The 19,970-nt window shown below is 37.2% G+C and overlaps 1 protein-coding gene across 1 annotated transcript; it reads right to left on the bottom strand.

Moving 5' to 3' along the window:
- Nucleotides 1-14,278: 14,278 nt before the first annotated feature.
- Nucleotides 14,279-18,064, bottom strand: LOC104215461 (ABC transporter G family member 1-like). Its single transcript, XM_009765304.2, has 8 exons — nucleotides 17,716-18,064; nucleotides 17,410-17,489; nucleotides 16,024-16,482; nucleotides 15,840-15,926; nucleotides 15,631-15,756; nucleotides 15,325-15,516; nucleotides 15,140-15,226; nucleotides 14,279-15,062 (listed from the first exon to the last, which is right to left on the bottom strand). The coding sequence occupies exons 1-8, from the start codon at nucleotides 17,906-17,908 to the stop codon at nucleotides 14,388-14,390; spliced, it is 1,899 nt and encodes a 632-aa protein (XP_009763606.1). The 5' UTR covers nucleotides 17,909-18,064; the 3' UTR covers nucleotides 14,279-14,387.
- Nucleotides 18,065-19,970: the final 1,906 nt, after the last annotated feature.

The raw sequence follows: 19,970 nt of genomic DNA, 5'->3' as shown, positions 1-19,970 counted from the left end.
CATGATGCACCTATACAGTTAAGTGAATTCTACATGTTTGCGACGAAAGCATGCGTCATTCCAGCATTCTTTTTAGGCTTCCCTTTTCTTATCACTTTTTCTTCTCTTTTGTTTTTCTTTTATGTTTTTATTTTGCGGTAAAAATGCGACCGGATCCGATGAGGATTGCCTACGTATCATGACGCCACGTGAATCAGATCATTACGTAGTTCAAACAACACAAATGAGCGTAAAAGAAGCAACCTTTTTATTGTTGAAACGGTCTATTACAAACTACATTTTGCAAAAGAAAGAGCAAACTTTGAAAATAAACCTAGACTCAAAATAGACTAAAAATCACCTTGATGGGAAAAACAGACAGAAGATGCTAAGATACAGACTTGACTTATGAGTACATTATGGTTTTGAAAATTGGTGCCCGCGGGGCATCGTTCAGCCTCGCCGCGGTCCTAGGTGTGAGATCCCTCTCAAGTTTCTCCAGCTCATGCATGGTCTGCTTGACATAACTCATCACTGTCGAGAGGACGGTAACGCTGGTCATGTTCTCACATCGTAGACATCGTCTGGTGATGGCATGGGCAATGGCCTTGATCCTATCTCTAGTTTGCTTCTTCTCTATGAGTAGGCGTTTTATCTGATCGCTACATATCTTGAATACCTGAGCATCCTGTATATGCTGATGCTTCAGTTGTCGTACTTCTAACTTCATCTTGGCCAACAAGTCGTACCAGTATCTGCTCTCAATTTGGAAATCCTTGGCCTGATTAGCTGCTTTGATCTCAAGTGTAGCCATCTCTCTCTTCATTTTAGCAACAGTTTTCTCGTGGTCGCCTTCCAATTGATTCAAGTATCGGCGATGCTTATCTGCTCTTGTATCCCACTGTGCCCTGAGCTCTGATATGACGTTTTTAGATTTCTCTAAATCCTCTTGCCATTCCCTGACTTTGCTTTTCAGCCTTTTTATCAACTGCTCATCTGATCGACGCCTTGGCTGTTTATCCGCATCCATCCTTATCTGTTTGATCTGGGCTTTGAGCATTTCGTTTTCCTGAATTAACCTGTTCCGCTCTCCCAGATCGGTAGCAACTTGCACGTTGTGCTCATATTTCAAGCTTTCCACTTGTTGCTTCAACCTGCTGATTTCGGCGCAATAGCCTCTTTCTTTTGCTAACCAATCCCACTGCTTTCGCGATGATTCGGCGAAATTCAGGATGTGGGGTCTCTTAGCCGGCCTTTCATGCTCAAGTTCCCTTCTATACAATGCAAGGTAACCTGGTGCCGTCTCACCTTTGGCTTGATCCCGCACGCAAGTATCTGATTTCAAATATTGACACTCACTCCAGATCTGGCGAATTTTCGCTTCTGGAAACTGTCCGTTAGGACTTATCTCAACTGTTTGAGCGCTAAGATCTTCCTCATGCGGTACTGTCTGGCATCTTCCGAGCTGTCTCAAAACTCGGCAGGGCGCGTAAGGTTGAATGCTCTTAAGTCCCATCAGTAAGAAATGAGTTCTAGCTGCTGGCATATATATGACCTCGTCAACAGGCAACCATCCCAGTGTCCACTGTATTTGGCTGGCAGTAAGAGCTTGAAAGAACGAGGTCCATGCCAGGACTCCTTTGGGCAAACTGATCTCTTTGGTTCTCGTGTAAAATTCTTCTATGCAAGTCTTTTCCGGGGAACCATGGCTCAAAATCTCGGAACGATGGCAGAGGTGCTCGGTCATCCACATTTGTAGGAGCAAGTTACAACCTTCGAAGAAATTTCCCCCAGCTTTACAAGCTGTAAGAGCTCGAAAGATGTCAGATACCACTATAGGCACGAGAGTACTGTCACTTTGCGTGAGTAAGGTGCTGACGACCCCGGATATCTTCAAATCACTGTTTCCGTCTTTCCTTGGAAATACCAGAAGGCCTAGGAACATCATCATGAAGGCTACCCTTCTGTGTTTGTCCCACTTCTGACAAATACCTTTGATGCACAGTTTGTTGATTGGATTATTGAATCCCTCTTCATGACCGTACCTATCATATATGAAGCATGGAGTACAAAAACCGGCAGCCAGATCCGGGTTGTGGACCGTTCTAGGTATCTTCAGTGAATCTAGGAACCGATGTACCGTGACAGCTCTTGGGGCGACCAATTATTTTTGCCTTAACGGAAGTTCAGCATTTCCGATGTACCCAGCCATTTCTTCCAAAGTCGGGGTGAGTTCAAAATCAGAGAAATGGAAAACATTGTGCGCCGGGTCCCAGTAGGTAACCAAAGCTCTTATGATATCTCCCCGAGGCTGGATTTCCAACAAACCCACGAGACCTTTCAGATATTTCTTGACCTCATCTTGTCCTTCAGCACCCAGATCATTCCACCATAGCCGTAACTTGACAGGGATTTTGGTCATTATTGAAAAATGTTCATTTTGCATTGTGCTCATCCTGCACATTTATTAAGGTGTTCTTTAACAAAAATAACTTGACTCAAAATATTTTACAAGAAAGATCAAGTTTTCGAACACGACCTTTCAGCACTTCGGGGATGAAGATTTTGAGGCTGTGTGGGTCAATTGGATGAAAATCCTAAAAATGACCCGAAGGTGGTTATTTATGCAAAGTCAGCCTTCCGGCGTCCCTTTCGGGAACATTCGGCTATTTATGACAAAACAAAATCACCTGATTTATTCGTGACATAATTTGACACACATTTTATTATTATTATTATTACTATTTGTTCCTTTTTTTTTAGTAAAAGGTGGGGTTGAACCCGATGGGGGTTGCCTACGTATCTCACATCCGGTGAGAATCAAACTGGCGTAGTTCGGTAAATCGTGAATCGAGGAAATCAATTAAACCCAGAAAGCAAGAATATGTTTTTTTTCATTATTTTCTTTTGAAAAGAGATAAAGACTAAAGAAATTTTTTTTTTAAGGAAATATTTGGACTATTAGTCTGAATTTATAAAGGAGGTACTGGGAAAGAAGCAACATTTTTTTTGAATTATGAATTTTCCGTTTTTTTTTTTACTTTTAAATAAATACCTTCTTTTTTTTTATTTTGAAAGTGATAAAAAGAAAATTTTTATATATTTTTTAATAAATCAAACTAGAAGACAAATTTTGTTTTTATTATTTTTTTTTAGAAAAATTCCGGCGAGGTTTTGACACTACTTGGACATTGGTTTTATTTTTCCAAAATAAGTAATTGTCTCCCTACGCCGCTATTTTTCCTTTTTTAGAAACCGGTCAGCATGCGGAACCGAAGCAAATAAATGCGCAAAACAAATAGGATGCAGCGGGATGGTCTTTTCATTTCAGGTTGCCTGTCCTAGACAGACCCAACCCCTGTGTTGAGTCCCCTAAGTCAAATGCAACATGATGCAAATAAGCGTTCCTACTAGGGATCCGGCATGAAGTTTCGTTATACTAGGTTTATAACCTGGGTATTTGTTCTAGACTGTGTACCCGAGCGGACAACTCGAGTCGAGGAGGGGGCTACGTACCGGGGACCCGCGAGATCGTCCGGTTTTGTAACTTGTCCGACCTCTTTCTTATTTCAGGTATTGATACTAACAGAATAGGGAGTCTCGACCAGCGAGCTTCTCCCCGGAGGTAAGAAGAGAAGGGTTTCGGCACAGTTTATATACAGTTCAGATAATATCAAAGCGGTAAAAGACAACATTTAGCATGTTATGCAAAAACATGTAATAAAGATCAGATAATAAAGCCAAATATAACAATTATTCTAAGCTCGAATTCTTGAACCCTGAACCAGTGGTTCTGGGTTAATCAAAGATCCCCAGCAGAGTCGCCAGAGCTGTCACACCTCCTTTTTGCGCGCCCGCCCCGAAGGGTTAAATGCGCGAGGGAGTTTTTCCAATTTAAGTGACAATATTCGAAATAGGATTATTTATTTAATTCAGAGTCGCCACTTGGGAAAGGTTTGGCTTTTGGTGTCCCAAGTCACCGGTTTATCTTGAATCCCAAATCGAGGAAATTTTCGACTTTTCCAAATGAAGTCTGCGAACCAGAAATTCTAAGTAAGGAATTTTGTTGACCCGAGGGAAGGTGTTAGGCACCCTCGAATCCCGTGGTTCTAGCACGGTCGCTTAAATTGTTATAATGGCTAAATATCTGATTTAAATACATGTTGTGACTTATGTGCTTTTATTAAGTTTAAACCGCTTTTATTATTATCATTTATTTTTATAGAATTGCAACGTCGTGAAAATGCATCTCGAACCACGTCACAATCAATGCACCCGTGGTCGTCGACACATTTTGACTCCGTTGAGATTTGGATTTGGGTCACATCAATGTGCACCCGTGTTTAAGAAGGTTAAATTATTAAAGGTGCGCCTAAAGCAACTAGCGTATTGTTATTTTGGGAAGGCCGTAAAATTCGCTAAACGGCCTGTCCCGAATTCTAAGTATTTTAATATATACATTTAGAGGGCCCCGCAGCTTGTGCATTTTTGTTTGTCGAGGCTCGTCTCATTTTTATTTAAAAGGATAAACCTACAGTGACTATATTTTCTATTAAGTTCATCTCTAAAATAAAAGAAAATTTCTTAATTATTTACATGCTGAACAACTTCAGATTCTTATTTGATTATCTGATTAGTTGTTTATGAGGCGTGAATTGTTTTGTGCCTTATTTCATGGATGAACATGTTGTTAAATTGTCAAGGGAAATTAATATACAAGATCAATAGAACTGCTAAAAGCTTATGATAAATGTTCTTCAGATCCGAGTTTGAAACTCGCTTATTTAAACCAGGTCAGTGGAATTAACTTATCGGAAACTATTACTAATAGAGTTTGAATAGGATCATGTGAATTGCCTAAAAAGATCCAATAAAACAACATCATATCTGGCAAGATTAAGGCATTCTGTTCTATACATGCAGAATATTAGTCGAAAGGTTATCTAATTATCTGTGTGCCAAAACACTCATACATTCCTTATAAGACAACCTACTAAACAACTGAAATCACATTTTAAGACGAACTAAGCTGCAATTAAGTACAAGGCTACCTAATGTGTTTCTTTATTGAATTACAAACTAAACAAGTTACACAAATCTAATAACATTCGTAAAAACTGTAACTGCAGCAAACGAATGATTAAACTCCCGCATATCTTTTATTTCATGCTTTCATTGTTACATCAGATGCAAAGTTCTAGTATGTACCTGGATGTTGGATACAACAGAAGAAGCAAGGGGTCAGTAGAGCAATAGAAGCAATACCAAATAGCAGCAGTGACAGCATGTAACAAATAGAACAAAATCCCAGTGCAAGAGGCAACTAGAGCCGATGGAAAAATGGCAGAATGACAGCAATGACCAGTAGTATAGAAACAGAAATCCAGACAATCCAATTCCAAGAGAATCAACCAATGCAAACCAACCAATAAACTTAGTTGATACTTGAAAGAAAACAGAACTGACTGAACAGGTTGAACAGACTGAGAATCGAACAAACAGCAGGAAGAAAACAGTTTCTGATTTCTGTATGTTTTTCTCTCTCGTATGTGTGTCTGTATAAGCCCCTCTATTTTTCTCTCACTATCTCTTTTCTTTTCAAAATCCAGTGCCAATTTTCAGTTTTGAAATCTACTTGAGTTATCAAGAAGAATTCTTTTCCAGTTTTCTGTTTTTCAGAACTCAGCTCTCAATGTTCAATCTGAGTTCCCTCTGTGTATCTGTGTTTGTGTGCCCCCTGTCTATGTTTTCTTCCCCCCTCTTAAAAGCCTAAAACTCAGCCCTTTAACAGCCTGTTCATCAATCAGAAAACCTCTCCCATGTGTTGTCTTCTTTTCAGTTTCCACTTACTATTTAAATAAAAACACCCCCATGATATTCCCTGGCAGACTTACCTTTCAAGTAAGGTTTATTATTTCTGAACTAAAGCAGAATATGTGCAGCAGAATATAATCTGACAGCATATGCTGTCAAACTATTTTAAACTTAACAGAGGCCTTTATGCACATGTTGTGCACAAGTGCACATGCCCTCCAATTCTGACTGCAACTAAACAAAACCAATCCTTTTATATTTCTGATTCAAATACATCAATTATAAGTAGCTATAGTTGATTCTCAATTTGATTCAAACAATGTTCAGCAAGACAAATCAAATTGTTACCATTCAAACAGCTAAAACTATTCGATGACATGTATCGAATCGACTATACTAATTACAACATATACAATCAAAGCCAAGGATTAGAATCAAACAGTATTGCACCAAAATTGCACTGTCAACACAAAGGTTAACTTGGGGATTGATTACTCAAACAATTTCAATTCAGTCGATTATGCAGTTTACATACACACACATTATCGGTGAATGAGGAAACATTTGACCAAATACAGAGGTCCAGGCAAGGTGTGCAAAACAGTTGGTAAAATTCAAAACACAAATTAAACAAGACGTTTGGCCATACGAACAGACCTTTAACACACACGAACTGAAATAAAGAAGAGAAAACAAACTTACCTTAAAATCTTTGAAAGAAAAATCAGAAAAATCAGAAAAATCAGCTTGTGTTTGAACAAACCCTTCTTAAGGTTGAACGGACTTTAATCGAAATGTTTCTAAAATGAGAAACACTTCGATTAAGGTCCATTAGACCCTAATCTCTTGGCTTAAACAGACACGGACCAGGCTTGGGGTTTCTAGGGTTCGTAGATGGTAGATTTGGGACTTGGGCTTCCATGGTTAGATTCGGACCAAACCAAGCATGGTTTGGTCACGAGGGGGTCCGGGGACTGTCTGGTGTGAAACTGGGGTCAATTGGTGTAAGTCAGGTTCTGACTCGAATCTTCAAATGAAGATTCGAGAAGGTGGGAGGGGATTCGAGCTAAGTGGCTGGTGGATTTGGGTTCAGGATGGTGAGGAGCGTCTATGGTGTTAAGGTGAGGGCCACCGACGTTCATGCCGCCGGGATTAACGGTGAGGGGAAAAGGGGGCGGCTAGGGTTCAAAGGGGGTGGTCTGTGAAGACGATGAAAGGTAGGGGGTGTTTGTATGGGGCGTGGGGTATGGTTATAGGCTTATATAGTTAGTGAGGGGTCGATTCCTGGCCGTTGGATGGGGTGAGATAAAAGGTCAGGATCTTTTGGCTGGTAGGGAACGGTGTCGTTTCATCCTAAAGGGGTTTGGGTCGGTCCGGGTGGAATGGGTCGGGTTCGTCAGTGGGTATGGGGAATGTGATCTTGGCCGTTGATCAATCTGAGATCAACGACCCAGATCAGACCAGATCAAAACGGTGTCGTTTGGAACGCCCCCTGAGGCCAGCTGGTCTGGACCGGGTAAAGCTCACGTTCTGGGCTTGATTTGGGCCTCAGATTTTGAAAATGGGGGCAGGCCCATCTCGATTTCAAGCCAATTTTGCACTCTTTTCTTCTATATATTTTTCCTTTTTATTTTAAAACAAAAACCTAATTAAACCAAATAAAAATTCATTAATTAAACACTCAATACCATTATTTTACACACATATGTTAAAATATTTAAAGTAGGTAAAATCAAAACAAGGCAACAATCGGGACAAAGATGCATATTTATGATTTTCCATTTAATAACCGGATTACGGTTTAAACTACGTATGACACACATTTTTTGTATTTTGTTTTAATAAAAATAAAAATGGGCCAAAAATCCTAAATAATTAACAAAGTGCCACGTAGAAATCCAGAAATTGTACAGCAAGACCAATTGCTATTATTTTTGTTTCTTTTGGAGTGATTGTTGCATAAAACAAAAATCACGTGCTCACACATATAAATAAGTCAATATACAAATTTTGAGAAAGATTAGAGGTGATATATATATATATATATATATACAAGATTCCAAAAGTTTAAGGGAAAAAAGGATATTTTTCAATGGGTATGGTTGAAATTTATTGAAAACATATAAATAAGTCAATATACAAATTTTGAGAAAGATTAGAGGTGATTTGAACTGGTTTGGTATCAAAATTCGTAATTGAAATTGAGTTCAAAAGATTCTTCTGCAACACATGTATCACGTATGTATCACACATAGAGGTATACATGTGATACATATTTGATACAAATATGATACATATGTGATAGACAAACGATACACATATATTAATTTTTTTACTTTGAATTTTCAATTCAAACCACTTCAAAAATCCGCCAAATCATCTCAAAACTGAGATTCAAACTCCTTAAAATGTACTCAATTTATTCTCATAATACCCATTCGGAAAAAAAGGCAAAAATTTAACATTTTTTGGCTACAAATAACTAATCGGCTAATATTAATAATATTTAATGAATTGACCAATTTTCGTAATAAGCTACTTATAAATAGACATAGCCGATAGTTTTCCTTTTGTATTTTGTTATATTTTGTTTTAGTAAACGAGCGAGATCTATTTCTAGCCAGTGGCCAATTCATTTTTTCCCCCTCTCACAATGAGCTCTAAATTACACCAAGACTGTAACTACCTGCGAATCTATAAAAACAAAATACATGAATTTAACTATCACCATTACAACTGTCAGTGAGAACTAGAGAATGCGAGAAGCAAGGAGATAACGAGTAAAATTAATTGGGACACTTTCGTATATTATTGTTTATATTTCTTATTTTCTCGATCATTTTTTGTTTTTCCAATTTCTTTCGCAGTTTGGGAATTAAATTATAAAGTCAAAACAAAGAGAAAATAACCCATACCTGATTGTAAAGGATTAGTTTGAAATCACATGGGAGAATTAAATGCTTTTTAAATATGCTTGGTATGGAGCTTTCTGAGAATGTATTAACTATGTTATGGGCTATTGAGTCCCAACGGCCCAACCCAATAATAGTCAGACTTGAATACTTGAACACGTCTTCACTCTTCAGTAGTTATTTTTGGCGAGGCGAAGGACCCAATAAGTGACCACAATTGCAGAAGGGCAAACTCATATTAATTGCCTTGTAGTGAAGCACCGGACTTTCAGTTCCCAGCCAATGAATCACTCTACCAAGTCAGAGTAGGAATTCAATGTGACGACTGACAACTCAAACTAAGTTAGATCTGATCTGAAACTTAGATTTCTCAGTGACACCGGCCAAGATTCATGTAAGTGGTGTCGAGTTATTGTCACACTTAAACTTGTAAATGAATAAGTCTATCATCCTGGTACTTGTTGTCCGCTTTTGCTTAATTATTAGAAAATTATTTACTCACATATATAAGAAAAAACTTGCTAGCTAAGGGTGTAGTATCCTTAGCACATCACTCCCAAAACCACAAACAGCCATCACAGTTCCACATTATCTTGCTCTGATTATTTTATACCATATTTTATGCAAATTTCGTAATATGTAGTATTATTAAAAAAAACAATAACTATTATATGACGTATAAAATTATTACTCCTTCCCTTTCATTTTGATGTGATGACCATGAAATTTACTAAAAAAAGCTACTTTTGAAATTGGTGCTTAAACATGTCATGGTACTTCTTATGTGCGGCTATAATAACATGTTTGTTACAAAATTAACCTAGACACTTTACACAATGAATATAAATTGTTTCTTAGTAGTGTACACAACCCATATATAGATAGCAGATTTGTAGGTATCTCTTTTATTTCTTTCCTTAGTTAGCACCTGATGTATATGTATATAAATGTATCACTATAAATAATATATCAATTTGATTCTTCCATACCTTGTTAATTACGTGGTATCAGAGCCACATCTGTGGCTTCACCGGAGTTGAGTTTGTCTCGCCGGAGTTGACCAAAACGAGGTGCGTGTGTGGTCCATTCTCTGTCCAGCTTTGTTCGCCAAGATCAGCTTGATTATTTTCGATCGATTGTTGATTATCTTCTGATAACAGAACTTTATTTTCATGAAGAACAGACTCGGACAAGGTTGTATTACACCAATTTTAGCCAGGTTTGAGTTCTTCTACTGCTTGGTTTGTTTTTGGGATACTGAAGTAGTCGTGGAACAATATTTGTGCATCTGATTGCTTGTTTTGTGAATTGGTATTTGTTGGGTCTTCCTTGTAAGACACTTTGTTACAATTTGAGACTTGATATTATCTGTTGGGTCTTCCCTTATCACAAACTTTATTGGTCTATGATTTTATTTGATTTGGGGACGGATTTGTTTGGTTCTCTGATTTGGTTGAGTGAATTATTGGAGTGGAGTTATGTTAAATAGATTGTTGACTTCGTGTCTACGAGAGATCTGTTTTGGTATCTTTTAGCTTTGGGGACCTCTGTTAATCTAATTGGTTTGTTATTCAAAGGAAAAAAATGACGGTAAAGAATAATAATGCAACAACTCCTAGTCCAACAATCTTGGTTTCAGATAAGTTTCTAAAATTCCTTCAATTTCATAAATTAGTTAAGGAATCTTCTTCAGTTACTGCCTTTGTTGGGTTAGATAAAACATGTTTTATCACCTCTTTCAATAAATGGGTGATCGATTCAGGTGCCACAAATCACATGACAGGTAATCCAAATATTTCTTCTAGCTTTCGCTCACATAAAGCACCCTCTCCAGTTACTGTAGCTGATGGATCAATTTGTAGCAGTGTTGGATCTGGGATTGTTAAGCCAACTTCCTCTATTACCCTGTCATCTATATTAAGTCTACCAAACTTGGCATTTAACTTGATTTCTGTTAGTAAAATCACCAAAGACCTTAATTGTTGTGTTGCATTCTTTCCCGATCATTGTTAGTTTCTAGATCTTACAACAAAATAGGTTATTGGTAAAGAATATTTATCTAGTGATCTCTACATCCTTGATGAATGAGAGCCACGGTCTATTGCATGCTCTAGTGTTTTGTCTTCCTTTGAAGCACATTGTCGATTGGGACACCCCTCTCTGCCTTTGTTGAAGAAGCTTTGTCCTCAGTTTCAGAATATTTCTTTATTGGATTGTGAGTCATGTCAATTTGCAAAACATCATCGCATCTTGTTAAGTCCAAGGGTTAATAAATGAGTTGAGTCAGCTTTTGAGTTAGTTCATTCTGATGTTTGGGGACCATGTCTCGTTGTTTCCAAAACTAAGCATAAGTATTTTGTCACCTTTATAGATGATTTTTCTCGAATGACTTGGATTTACTTTATGAAGAGCCGATCTGAAGTGCTTACTCACTTTTCTGCCTTCTATGCTGAAGTCAAAACCCAATTTAACGCTTCGGTGCGTATTCTAAGGAGTGATAATGCTGAAGAATACATGTTAGAGTTATTTCAGTCGTACATGAGACAACACGGTATATTGCATCAGTCTTCATGTGTTGATACACCTTTCAAAATGGAGTTACTGAGAGGAAGAATAGCCATCTACTTGAGACAGCTTGGGCACTTTTGTTCCAACTGAAGGTTCCTAAACAGTTCTGGGCTGATGCGGTCTGTATGACTTGCTTTCTGATTAATCGCATGTCGTCTAATGTGCTTGGTGGTAATGTTCCTTACAGTGTTCTTTTTCCAAACAAGGCATTATTTCTGGTGGAACTTAAGGTATTTGGAAGCACATGTTATGTTCGAGATGTTCGACCATCTATTACCAAGTTGGATCCCAAGGCATTGGAGTGTGTTTTCCTTGGCTATTCTTTCCTTCAAAAGGGGTATTGGTGTTATTCTACTGAACTTAGCAAATATTTGGTGTCAACTGATGTGATATTTTCAGATACTATATCATTTTTCTATGCTCCTCCCATTTCTACAAGTCAAGAAGAGGAAGATGAGTGGCTAGTATATCAGGTTACTCGTACTTTGACAGAACAACGAGATGATGTTCCTCCATCTTCTAGTTCTATCGAGCACCAATCCACTATTCTGACTTCAACACCTGCTCCAACTATGTTAGCAAGACCGTAAATTGTTCAAGTTTACTCGCGGAGGCAACAGACGAATGATACATGTTTTGCACCTGTTCCTTCGTCATCAGTTCCTTCATCATCTGATTTGCCTCCACCTAACCCTCCAGAAAACCTTGATCTTCCAATTGCTCTTCACAAAGGTATACGTACTTGCAAATCCACATATTCTATTGCTAATTTTGTTTCCTACGACCACTTGTCTCCTGCATCTAGATATTTGATTGTGTCTCTAGACTTTGTTTCTATACCCAAAACGGTGAAGGAAGCTTTGAATCATCCTGGATGGTTGAAGCAATGCTTGAGGAAATATATGCCTTAAAGAAAAAACACACTTAGGATTTAGTGGATTTACCTAGTGGAAAGAAAGCAGTGGGATGCAAGTGGATCTTCACGGTCAAAATTAATCATGATGGCTCTGTAGCGAGACTTAAGGCTAGACTTGTGGCTAAGGGGTATGCTCAACCTTATGGGGTGGATTATTCAGACACCTTCTCTCAGGTTGCCAAACTTACTTCTGTCCGCTTATTTATTTCTCTAGCTGCTTCTGAGAATTGGCCTTTGCATCAATTGGATATTAAGAATGCTTTTCTTCATGGTGATCTCCATGAAGAGGTATATATGGAGCAACCACCTGATTTTGTTGCTCTGGGGGAGTATGGCAAGGTCTGTCATTTGAAGAAATTCTTATATGGCTTGAAGTAGAGTCCCTGGGCTCGGTTTGGTAAATTTAGTGAAGTAGTTCAAGAATTTGGGCTGAAAAAGAGCAAATGTGATCATTCTGTCTTCTACAAGCAATCAACATCTGGATTTATTCTACTTGTTGTATATGTGGATGACATTGTTATCACAGGGAGTGATTATGCAAGAATCCCTTCTCTCAAGCCTCTCTTGCATACTAAGTTTCATACAAAAGACTTGGGACAACTGAAATATTTCTTGGGAGTAGAAATAACTAGAAGTAAGAAGGGAATTTTTCTATCTCAAAGAAAGTATATTCTTGACTTACTAGCAGAAACTGATAAGCTGGGCTACCAAGCCTTGTAGTACTCCAATGGTTCCTAATTTGCATCTTATGAAAGATGATGGCCATCCATTTAATTATCCAGATAGATACAGGAGGTTAGTTGGGAGATTAAACTATATCATTATGACTCGTCCAGATATTGCTTTTGCAGTGAGCATGGCTAGCCAGTTCATGTCCGCGCCCACAGTTAAACACTAGGAGGCTTTGGAGCAAATCCTATGTTACTTAAAAGGAGCTCCTAAACTTGACATATTATACAACAATCACGATCATTCTCGCATTGATTGTTTTGTAGATGCAGATTGGGCTGGATCCAAGATTGGTAGAAGATCTGCTACTGGTTACTATGTATTTGTTGGTGGAAACTTGGTATCATGGAGAAGTAAGAAACAAAATGTTGTATCTAGGTCCAGTGCAGAATCCGAGTATAGAGCTATGGCACAATCGGCATGTGAGATAATATGGATACATCACCTTTTAACTGAAATTGGGTTAAAACATCCTACTCCATCAAAACTCTGGTGTGATAATCAAGCTGCACTCCATATTGCCTCAAATCCAGTGTATCATGAAAGAATCAAACATATTGAAGTTAATTGTCATTTTATTCGTGAGAAGATTCAGGAGAACTTGATTTCCACTAGCTACGTGAAGACAGGAGAGCAGCTAGTTGATTTGTTCACTAAAGCATTGAATGGCACTCGAGTTGATTACCTTTGTAACAAGCTAGGCATGATCAATATATATATGCTCCAACTTGAGGGGAATGTTACAGAACGAACCTAGAACACTTTACACAATGAACATAGACTGTTTCTTAGTAGTGTACATAACCCATATATAGATAACAGATTTGTAGAAATCTCTTTTATTTCTTTCCTTAGTTAGCACCTGATGTATATGTATATATATGTATCACTACATGGAATAATATACCAATTTGATTCTCATACCTTGTTAATTACAATATTATTAAGAGACAAATAGAAAAATTAATTTAAATTGTTTTTACATCTAAAAAGGTGTCATTTTCTTTTAGCAAACTAAATCGGAAGTACAGATAAATGGAATGGAGGAAGTATATATTGCTAATTATACGTATCATTTTGGTGTGGCAAAAGGGGTTTAGGAGCTAACAGTGGCAGCACTGAGGTTCTGTACGCAGCTAGTTTTTTAAAGCTTCTATTATGATCGTCTTATTGTCCAGCAAAGAATGAAGTATTCTTTGAGTTGAAACATCTTCATAACTTTGCCTATAACTTGACCCAACTAAAATTCCCAACTTTTATTACTGATTTGATTGTCAAATTTAATTTCAATCATTGTCCAGCATATGACGTTGTCTGCTTGATGAGGGGGGAAAAAAGGAGTTGAAAGATCAGCCAACTCTTTGCAAGCCAATTATGTTTGCCCTTTATTAGCATGAGCTTTGAAATATCATAAAATTATTAAACTTACATACTGACACTGTAAATAATTTTTACTCTATCAGTGTAATTTAGGTAGCAAATTCATCCAAAGGTCTTTCTGCCGTATTGATTTGGTTAGGCGAGGTAGACGATATGAATGCTCTTATAGCTGGCTTAACTTTTTCACCAGCCTTGACAAACAGCAAGAATAATAGCCTGTAAAAAACAACCATCCATAGTAAAATAGCAAGATCCACCCATTTTGAGTAATCCATATTCATTTGCCATTCATCTTTTAGAATAACTTCCCCATTGATTATTTGGCGTTTACCCTTGTCCTCATTATGAATTTTTAGCCCTTCTAACTCGTTCTTGAACAGTCCTTCAAAAGCATACGTATGAAAAGCTACATAGTGTAAAGGGTACTTCCAAAATGGCTTAGGCAAATCACTTGGTAATCGGAAGAAGCCGCCGCTTAGTATCATAAGCGCTTGTATTCCTGCTCCAGTTATTATTCCCATGAGGAAATTAGGGACAATGCTTGCTACAATCATCATTAGGCTCTCAACCAACATCATACAGGTGAAGAGGACTAGTACAAAATAGATGAAATGCTCAAGTTCATTTTGTAGTCCAGTTAGAAAATAAGCAATAGCTCCTGGAATCAAAGATACTAGTAGCAAGTATGGTATAGAAGAAAGTGTATTGGCAATGACAAATGAACCAGATCCATAATGACCATTTAGTTTCTCTAGCTGAAATACCTGCCATTTTTTTTCTTACTTATTAGCATGAGATCAAGAAAGAAAAAACAAGAAATGAAACACTTATGTATTTCTACCTTCAGATCTTCCACAAAAGAGGGAAATCCACCAATGGCCATAAAAGTGATGAATGAAGCCACAAACATAAGCATGGTACCTCTTGCCTGTGTTCACCAGGTAAAGTGTAAATACTTTAATCTGGCAGTTCAAAGCATGCATTAGGTAGGAAACACTAGCTATGAGTTGTATACTCCTCAATTACCTGAACTGAAGCAGTAGAAAATCCAACATCATAGTAGATGGTACCGAGACCTATAGCTATGACAACATAAACAGCTAAACGTAGCCAGTAGTAGCCAAGATCGTAGGACATGTTCACAAATGACCTTCTTGTCAAAACAAAGCTTTGGGTTGTGAACCTGACATGACTTCTTTTCTCCAGTATCTCACCTTCCTGTATTCGTAATATCAGGCAAAGCTCAGTGACCATACATGAAATTAACCTTCAAATTGGTAGAGGAAATATATCAAGTGAGGATCAATCATAACAGTGTTTCAGATTTGGCACCTGTTTGCAGATTTCAGCAACTTGGCTCTGAACCGCATTGTACTTATCAGAAGATTTGTATGACTTTATCAGGATATTAATCACCTCTTCTGTTGATTTCCTTCCAGTTGAACCTTCTTCAATGTCCTAATATTCATAATCAAAAGTTTCGCTTAAAGCAATTGAGGAACATTATATTCTAATACAAAAAGATCAAAACTTTTTCTTACCTGATCAAAGTCACTGTTTATTGTTTTGAGAAAATGATCAGATGGATTCTGGAGAGTAGGGCAAGGAAAACCACTCAATGCGAAAAACTGCACTCATCATAAAGTACTATTATCCCTTTGGCTGATTAACTTTGAGTACACTTGAAATTTAAAGCAAGTCATTACAAGAATTAAATATGCTCACCTCAATTGCCGCACTAGCAGGGCCAAAATACACAGTTCTACCGGAAGACAGAAGACATAAAGAATGAAATAGAGCGAAAACTTCAGCACTAGGTTGATGAATTGAGGCAACAATGGTTCTCCCTTTGCATTGGCTTGCAATTGTTTTCATGACATAATAAGACGCTGCACTATCAAGTCCACTAGTTGGCTCATCAAGAAAGAGAAGTTTTGGGCGCGTTAAAATCTCCATGCATATGCTGACTCTCCTTTTCTGTCCTCCACTTATTCCTTTCCCGCTCCATCCTCCAATTCTTGTTTCCATTGCATCTTGCAACCCCATTTCCTTTATAGTAATGTCTGCTATTTTTTTTCTCTCTGATTTTGGCATAGAATTTGGGAGTTGCAGTTCAGCAGAATAGTATATAGCTTCTTTTACTGTTAGTGTTGCAAGTAGAGTATCATCTTGAGTCACATAGGCCTGATTGTGTCAAATGTTAGTACAAAAGATGCAGATACTCATATAAATAATTAAAGGAAATAACTGTTGCTTCAATAGGTATGTTACAATGTCTCTTTGTCAGTAAATTTACCCCTGAAATTCTGCACAATTTCTTGAGTAGAATGCCCGCTCAAAATATTTTTAAAGGCAGATGCAGATCATTGTTATTTCATTATTTGCTTTTTATTAGCCAAGAAGCCATGTCTGTTTATAACACCTCTTCCTAGACTCAAAGACTATGCATGTTCATCGACAAAAATTTTAAAATTTTAAACTGATAAATGGTTAATTCTGATTTATTAGCTACATTAATTTGTCCGAACTTACAAACAAATTTGATTATTAACATTCAGTTATATGAAAGTAAGACTACTAGTTACTTTAAGGTAAGCCTTCTCATGACTATTAGGAAACAACTTATTATACAAGAGTTCGCCTTTATAAAGTGGCTTTGAAGGGCGCTTTATCTGTTCAAATTTATATGACACTCTTCTTCAGTTCTTCTTTTGATATGTTCTAAAATATTGTAAACGCTTCCATCAAATAAGCCAATACAACTTTCACAACTTCAAGATTCGAATTATTTGTCTATAGATTCAGGTATAATATGATGTTTTCTTTTATCAAACTTTCATCCGTTACTCTAATATTGTCACCTCTAACACTAATATAAGTAGTTAAGTTAACACCTTAAATTACGTGTCCAGTCAAATTCATCATATGGTATGAAACAAATTAAGGGAACACATAATATCAACTTGGGCGAAAGCTGTCCTTCTTTCTCAATTGCACAACTTTTTGTTTTGAAGACCTCCAACAGATAATACATTGCTGGTAGAATATTCGGACATTAGGTCCCTGTACGTAATTGATTCTTAAATGGGATTATATATATATTTTACTCACACAAGTTCCATATTCCAGTGTCTGTTTGTGGCCATTGATTAGAATATCTCCACTCTGCCTTGTGCCCGATCCTAATCTCCCTGATAACATTAACATACACAAGGAGCTAATCAAAATAACACCAAGTTGCCTGTATAAAAGAACTTGCGACTATCAAATCACCTAAAGGATCCATAAAAAAAAAATTAACTCAAAAAATAAGGCAAGTTAATTACCTGCTACAACATGTTAAAATATGGAGTACGTAATAATAATTTAAAAAGTATTAACGTTAACATAGTATATAAAATTTTTGTGGTGAAATACCTGCTATTGTGTCAAGAAGTGTCGATTTTCCACAGCCAGAAGGACCCATGATAGCCAAGAGCTCACCAGGCCGTGCATAGCCTGTTAAACCTTTAAGAATGGCGTTGCTGCCATCTTTCATGTTTGAAACTCTCACCCACAGATCTTCCCATGTCAAGAAAACTTCTCCATTTTTTGGTCCTTGATTTGGCATTTTGGTGTATTAGTATTCAACTATGTAATCTTGGTTTCTAGATGATGAATATGATTTAAGGAAGTTTTAAAAGTGCTTCAGTTTATTGTTACTAACATGAGTCTGCATGGATATGCTAAGAGAAGCACTAAACAAATGAGAAAAAAGGGAAGTAGTGGTTTGTTCTGGTCACACTGCTCTATTTATAAAGACAAAATAAGCAGTACCCCAGTACTTTTCTTGTTGTCTTAGTAATTTTCTTGTTGAGGTTTACTGTGAGTTTGTCTTATTCAATATCAATTCACCCTGCTATTCAATTTTCAATATCACTCGTAAACTACGTACCCTCGTTAAAACTAGTTGGATTGATCTCATGTGTTGGGATCGAAATAACATGGTGCATGCAGAAGCTAATGATGCAAAGTTTGATAGACGATAAATTAGAATATAAAAAAATATATTAAACTAGGCATAACAATTTATTATGGTTTGGTCAAGTAACCTGCATATATAAATCTACTAATAAAAAATTAATTGAGAGAATAAATTCTCCCTCTAAACGAAATTCTTTGAAAGACTACATTGTGGATATATTGTTGTTGTTTTTGTTGTGAGAAGAAAACGTCAATTTATAGAAGTATAAAATTTCTCCTCCAAGAAAGAGAGTCTTAATCGATTAAAAATTCAGGGCAAAATCCTAATAATATGAATCTTTCGAATCTGGGGCGGATGTAGAAGGTAACTTATGGGTTCTTTAAACCTAATATATTTGGCTCGAATTCTATATATGCATTAAAATTTTCACTAAGTATAAATAATAGATTTCAAACCTAATCCATTAAATTAAATGGACTATGATAGTATTCCGAACTAGAACTTGTTCCAACCCTGGATCAGTCTTTTCCAAATCCGCTCCGCTCCGCTCCATTATTCTTAATTATTTATCACATTTATTATGTTTTGACTTTTATGTTGGCTATCAACCTAGCTACTGTATGTTTAAGAACTCTTCACCTTACTGGTTATGTTTTGCAAGGCTCACATAGCTAGCAGACAAGTAAGAAAATAATTTTAAATGAAAAGGTGATTATACTATATTATGTAGTTAAGTTCTTGAACTGAAAAAAACAGCAAGATTGAAGTCAACAATGAAGTTGTTACGCAAGTATAACAATAATTACTAATAATACTAAATGAACATCGACCAACTACTCACTGCAACTTAATTTATTAGTGTACAAACAATAAATGGAAGAAAGAAACCTTATTAGAAAGGCTAAAAACATGCAAGTAACCACAGCTAAGGCAGTTTTCACGCAGTTTTCACGTGGGAAATGAGTCTTGGACCATGAAAAATACGGTGACTCTTGTATGACTCAAAAGATATTAAAACCTTTTTGAACAAATCAATCAAAGATGAAGGAGTAAATCTTAGCTGAATATAATAATTTCTAGAAAGAATGACAGATAAAGAGAAGACGGTCGTTAAGTTTCTTTTCGCTCAAGAATCATAATCCCCTTCAAGTCCAGCCCCCTTATTACAAGGTTATTGTTCCCCTTTTATACTAAGAGAGAAACTCTTCTAAATTGTAAAAGACAAAATACAAGGAATATTCGAAGGAATATTCCTTATGTCCCCTAATGGGCTTACACTATTTACAAGGGTCGTACAATTTCTTCTTTGCCTTAAGGTCGTCTCCCTCGGGACGCCGACTCAAAGAGATCCTGTCGTTTGTCATACTCGTTGTTGGTCATGGTCGGTCAAATTTGGACTCATACAGTTAGTCCCTCCGCTTGTCGGGGTTGCAACCGGGTGCGTCCTCGATGAGCGGACTTCATGCGTTCTTGTGGAGAAATTTGATCCGTTGAAACATTTCGGCGTGGCCAACGAGGGACGGTCAGCGTGTTCGGCAAGACACCGAGTAATGCACTTTACCTAGAAATGATGTCAGTTTCACGTGCGTCATCATCATGCAGGTTTTAGAGGCAGGAATTGATGGCTTGATGCTTCGATTCTTGTGCTGCTTTGTGACCTGCCACCTCGATTATAGTGCTACCCAACCCTATGTATAGGTGAAGGGTT

This window comes from Nicotiana sylvestris, chromosome 1 (assembly GCF_000393655.2).
Source record: "Nicotiana sylvestris chromosome 1, ASM39365v2, whole genome shotgun sequence".
NCBI classification, from domain to species: Eukaryota; Viridiplantae; Streptophyta; class Magnoliopsida; order Solanales; family Solanaceae; genus Nicotiana; species Nicotiana sylvestris.
This window is presented reverse-complemented; position numbering and strand designations above follow the sequence as displayed.

Bases quoted from the DNA above. Each gene is read 5' to 3' on its own strand.
- LOC104215461 (XM_009765304.2), bottom strand. From the start codon at position 17,908: ATGCCAAATCAAGGACCAAAAAATGGAGAAGTTTTCTTGACATGGGAA. The intron at 17,490-17,715 runs GTATTTCACCAC...TAATGTTATCAG, and splicing joins ACTTCTTGACACAATAGCAG to GGAGATTAGGATCGGGCACA. The intron at 15,227-15,324 runs GTAATTGAGGAG...TGGTGAACACAG, and splicing joins TTTCTACTGCTTCAGTTCAG to GCAAGAGGTACCATGCTTAT.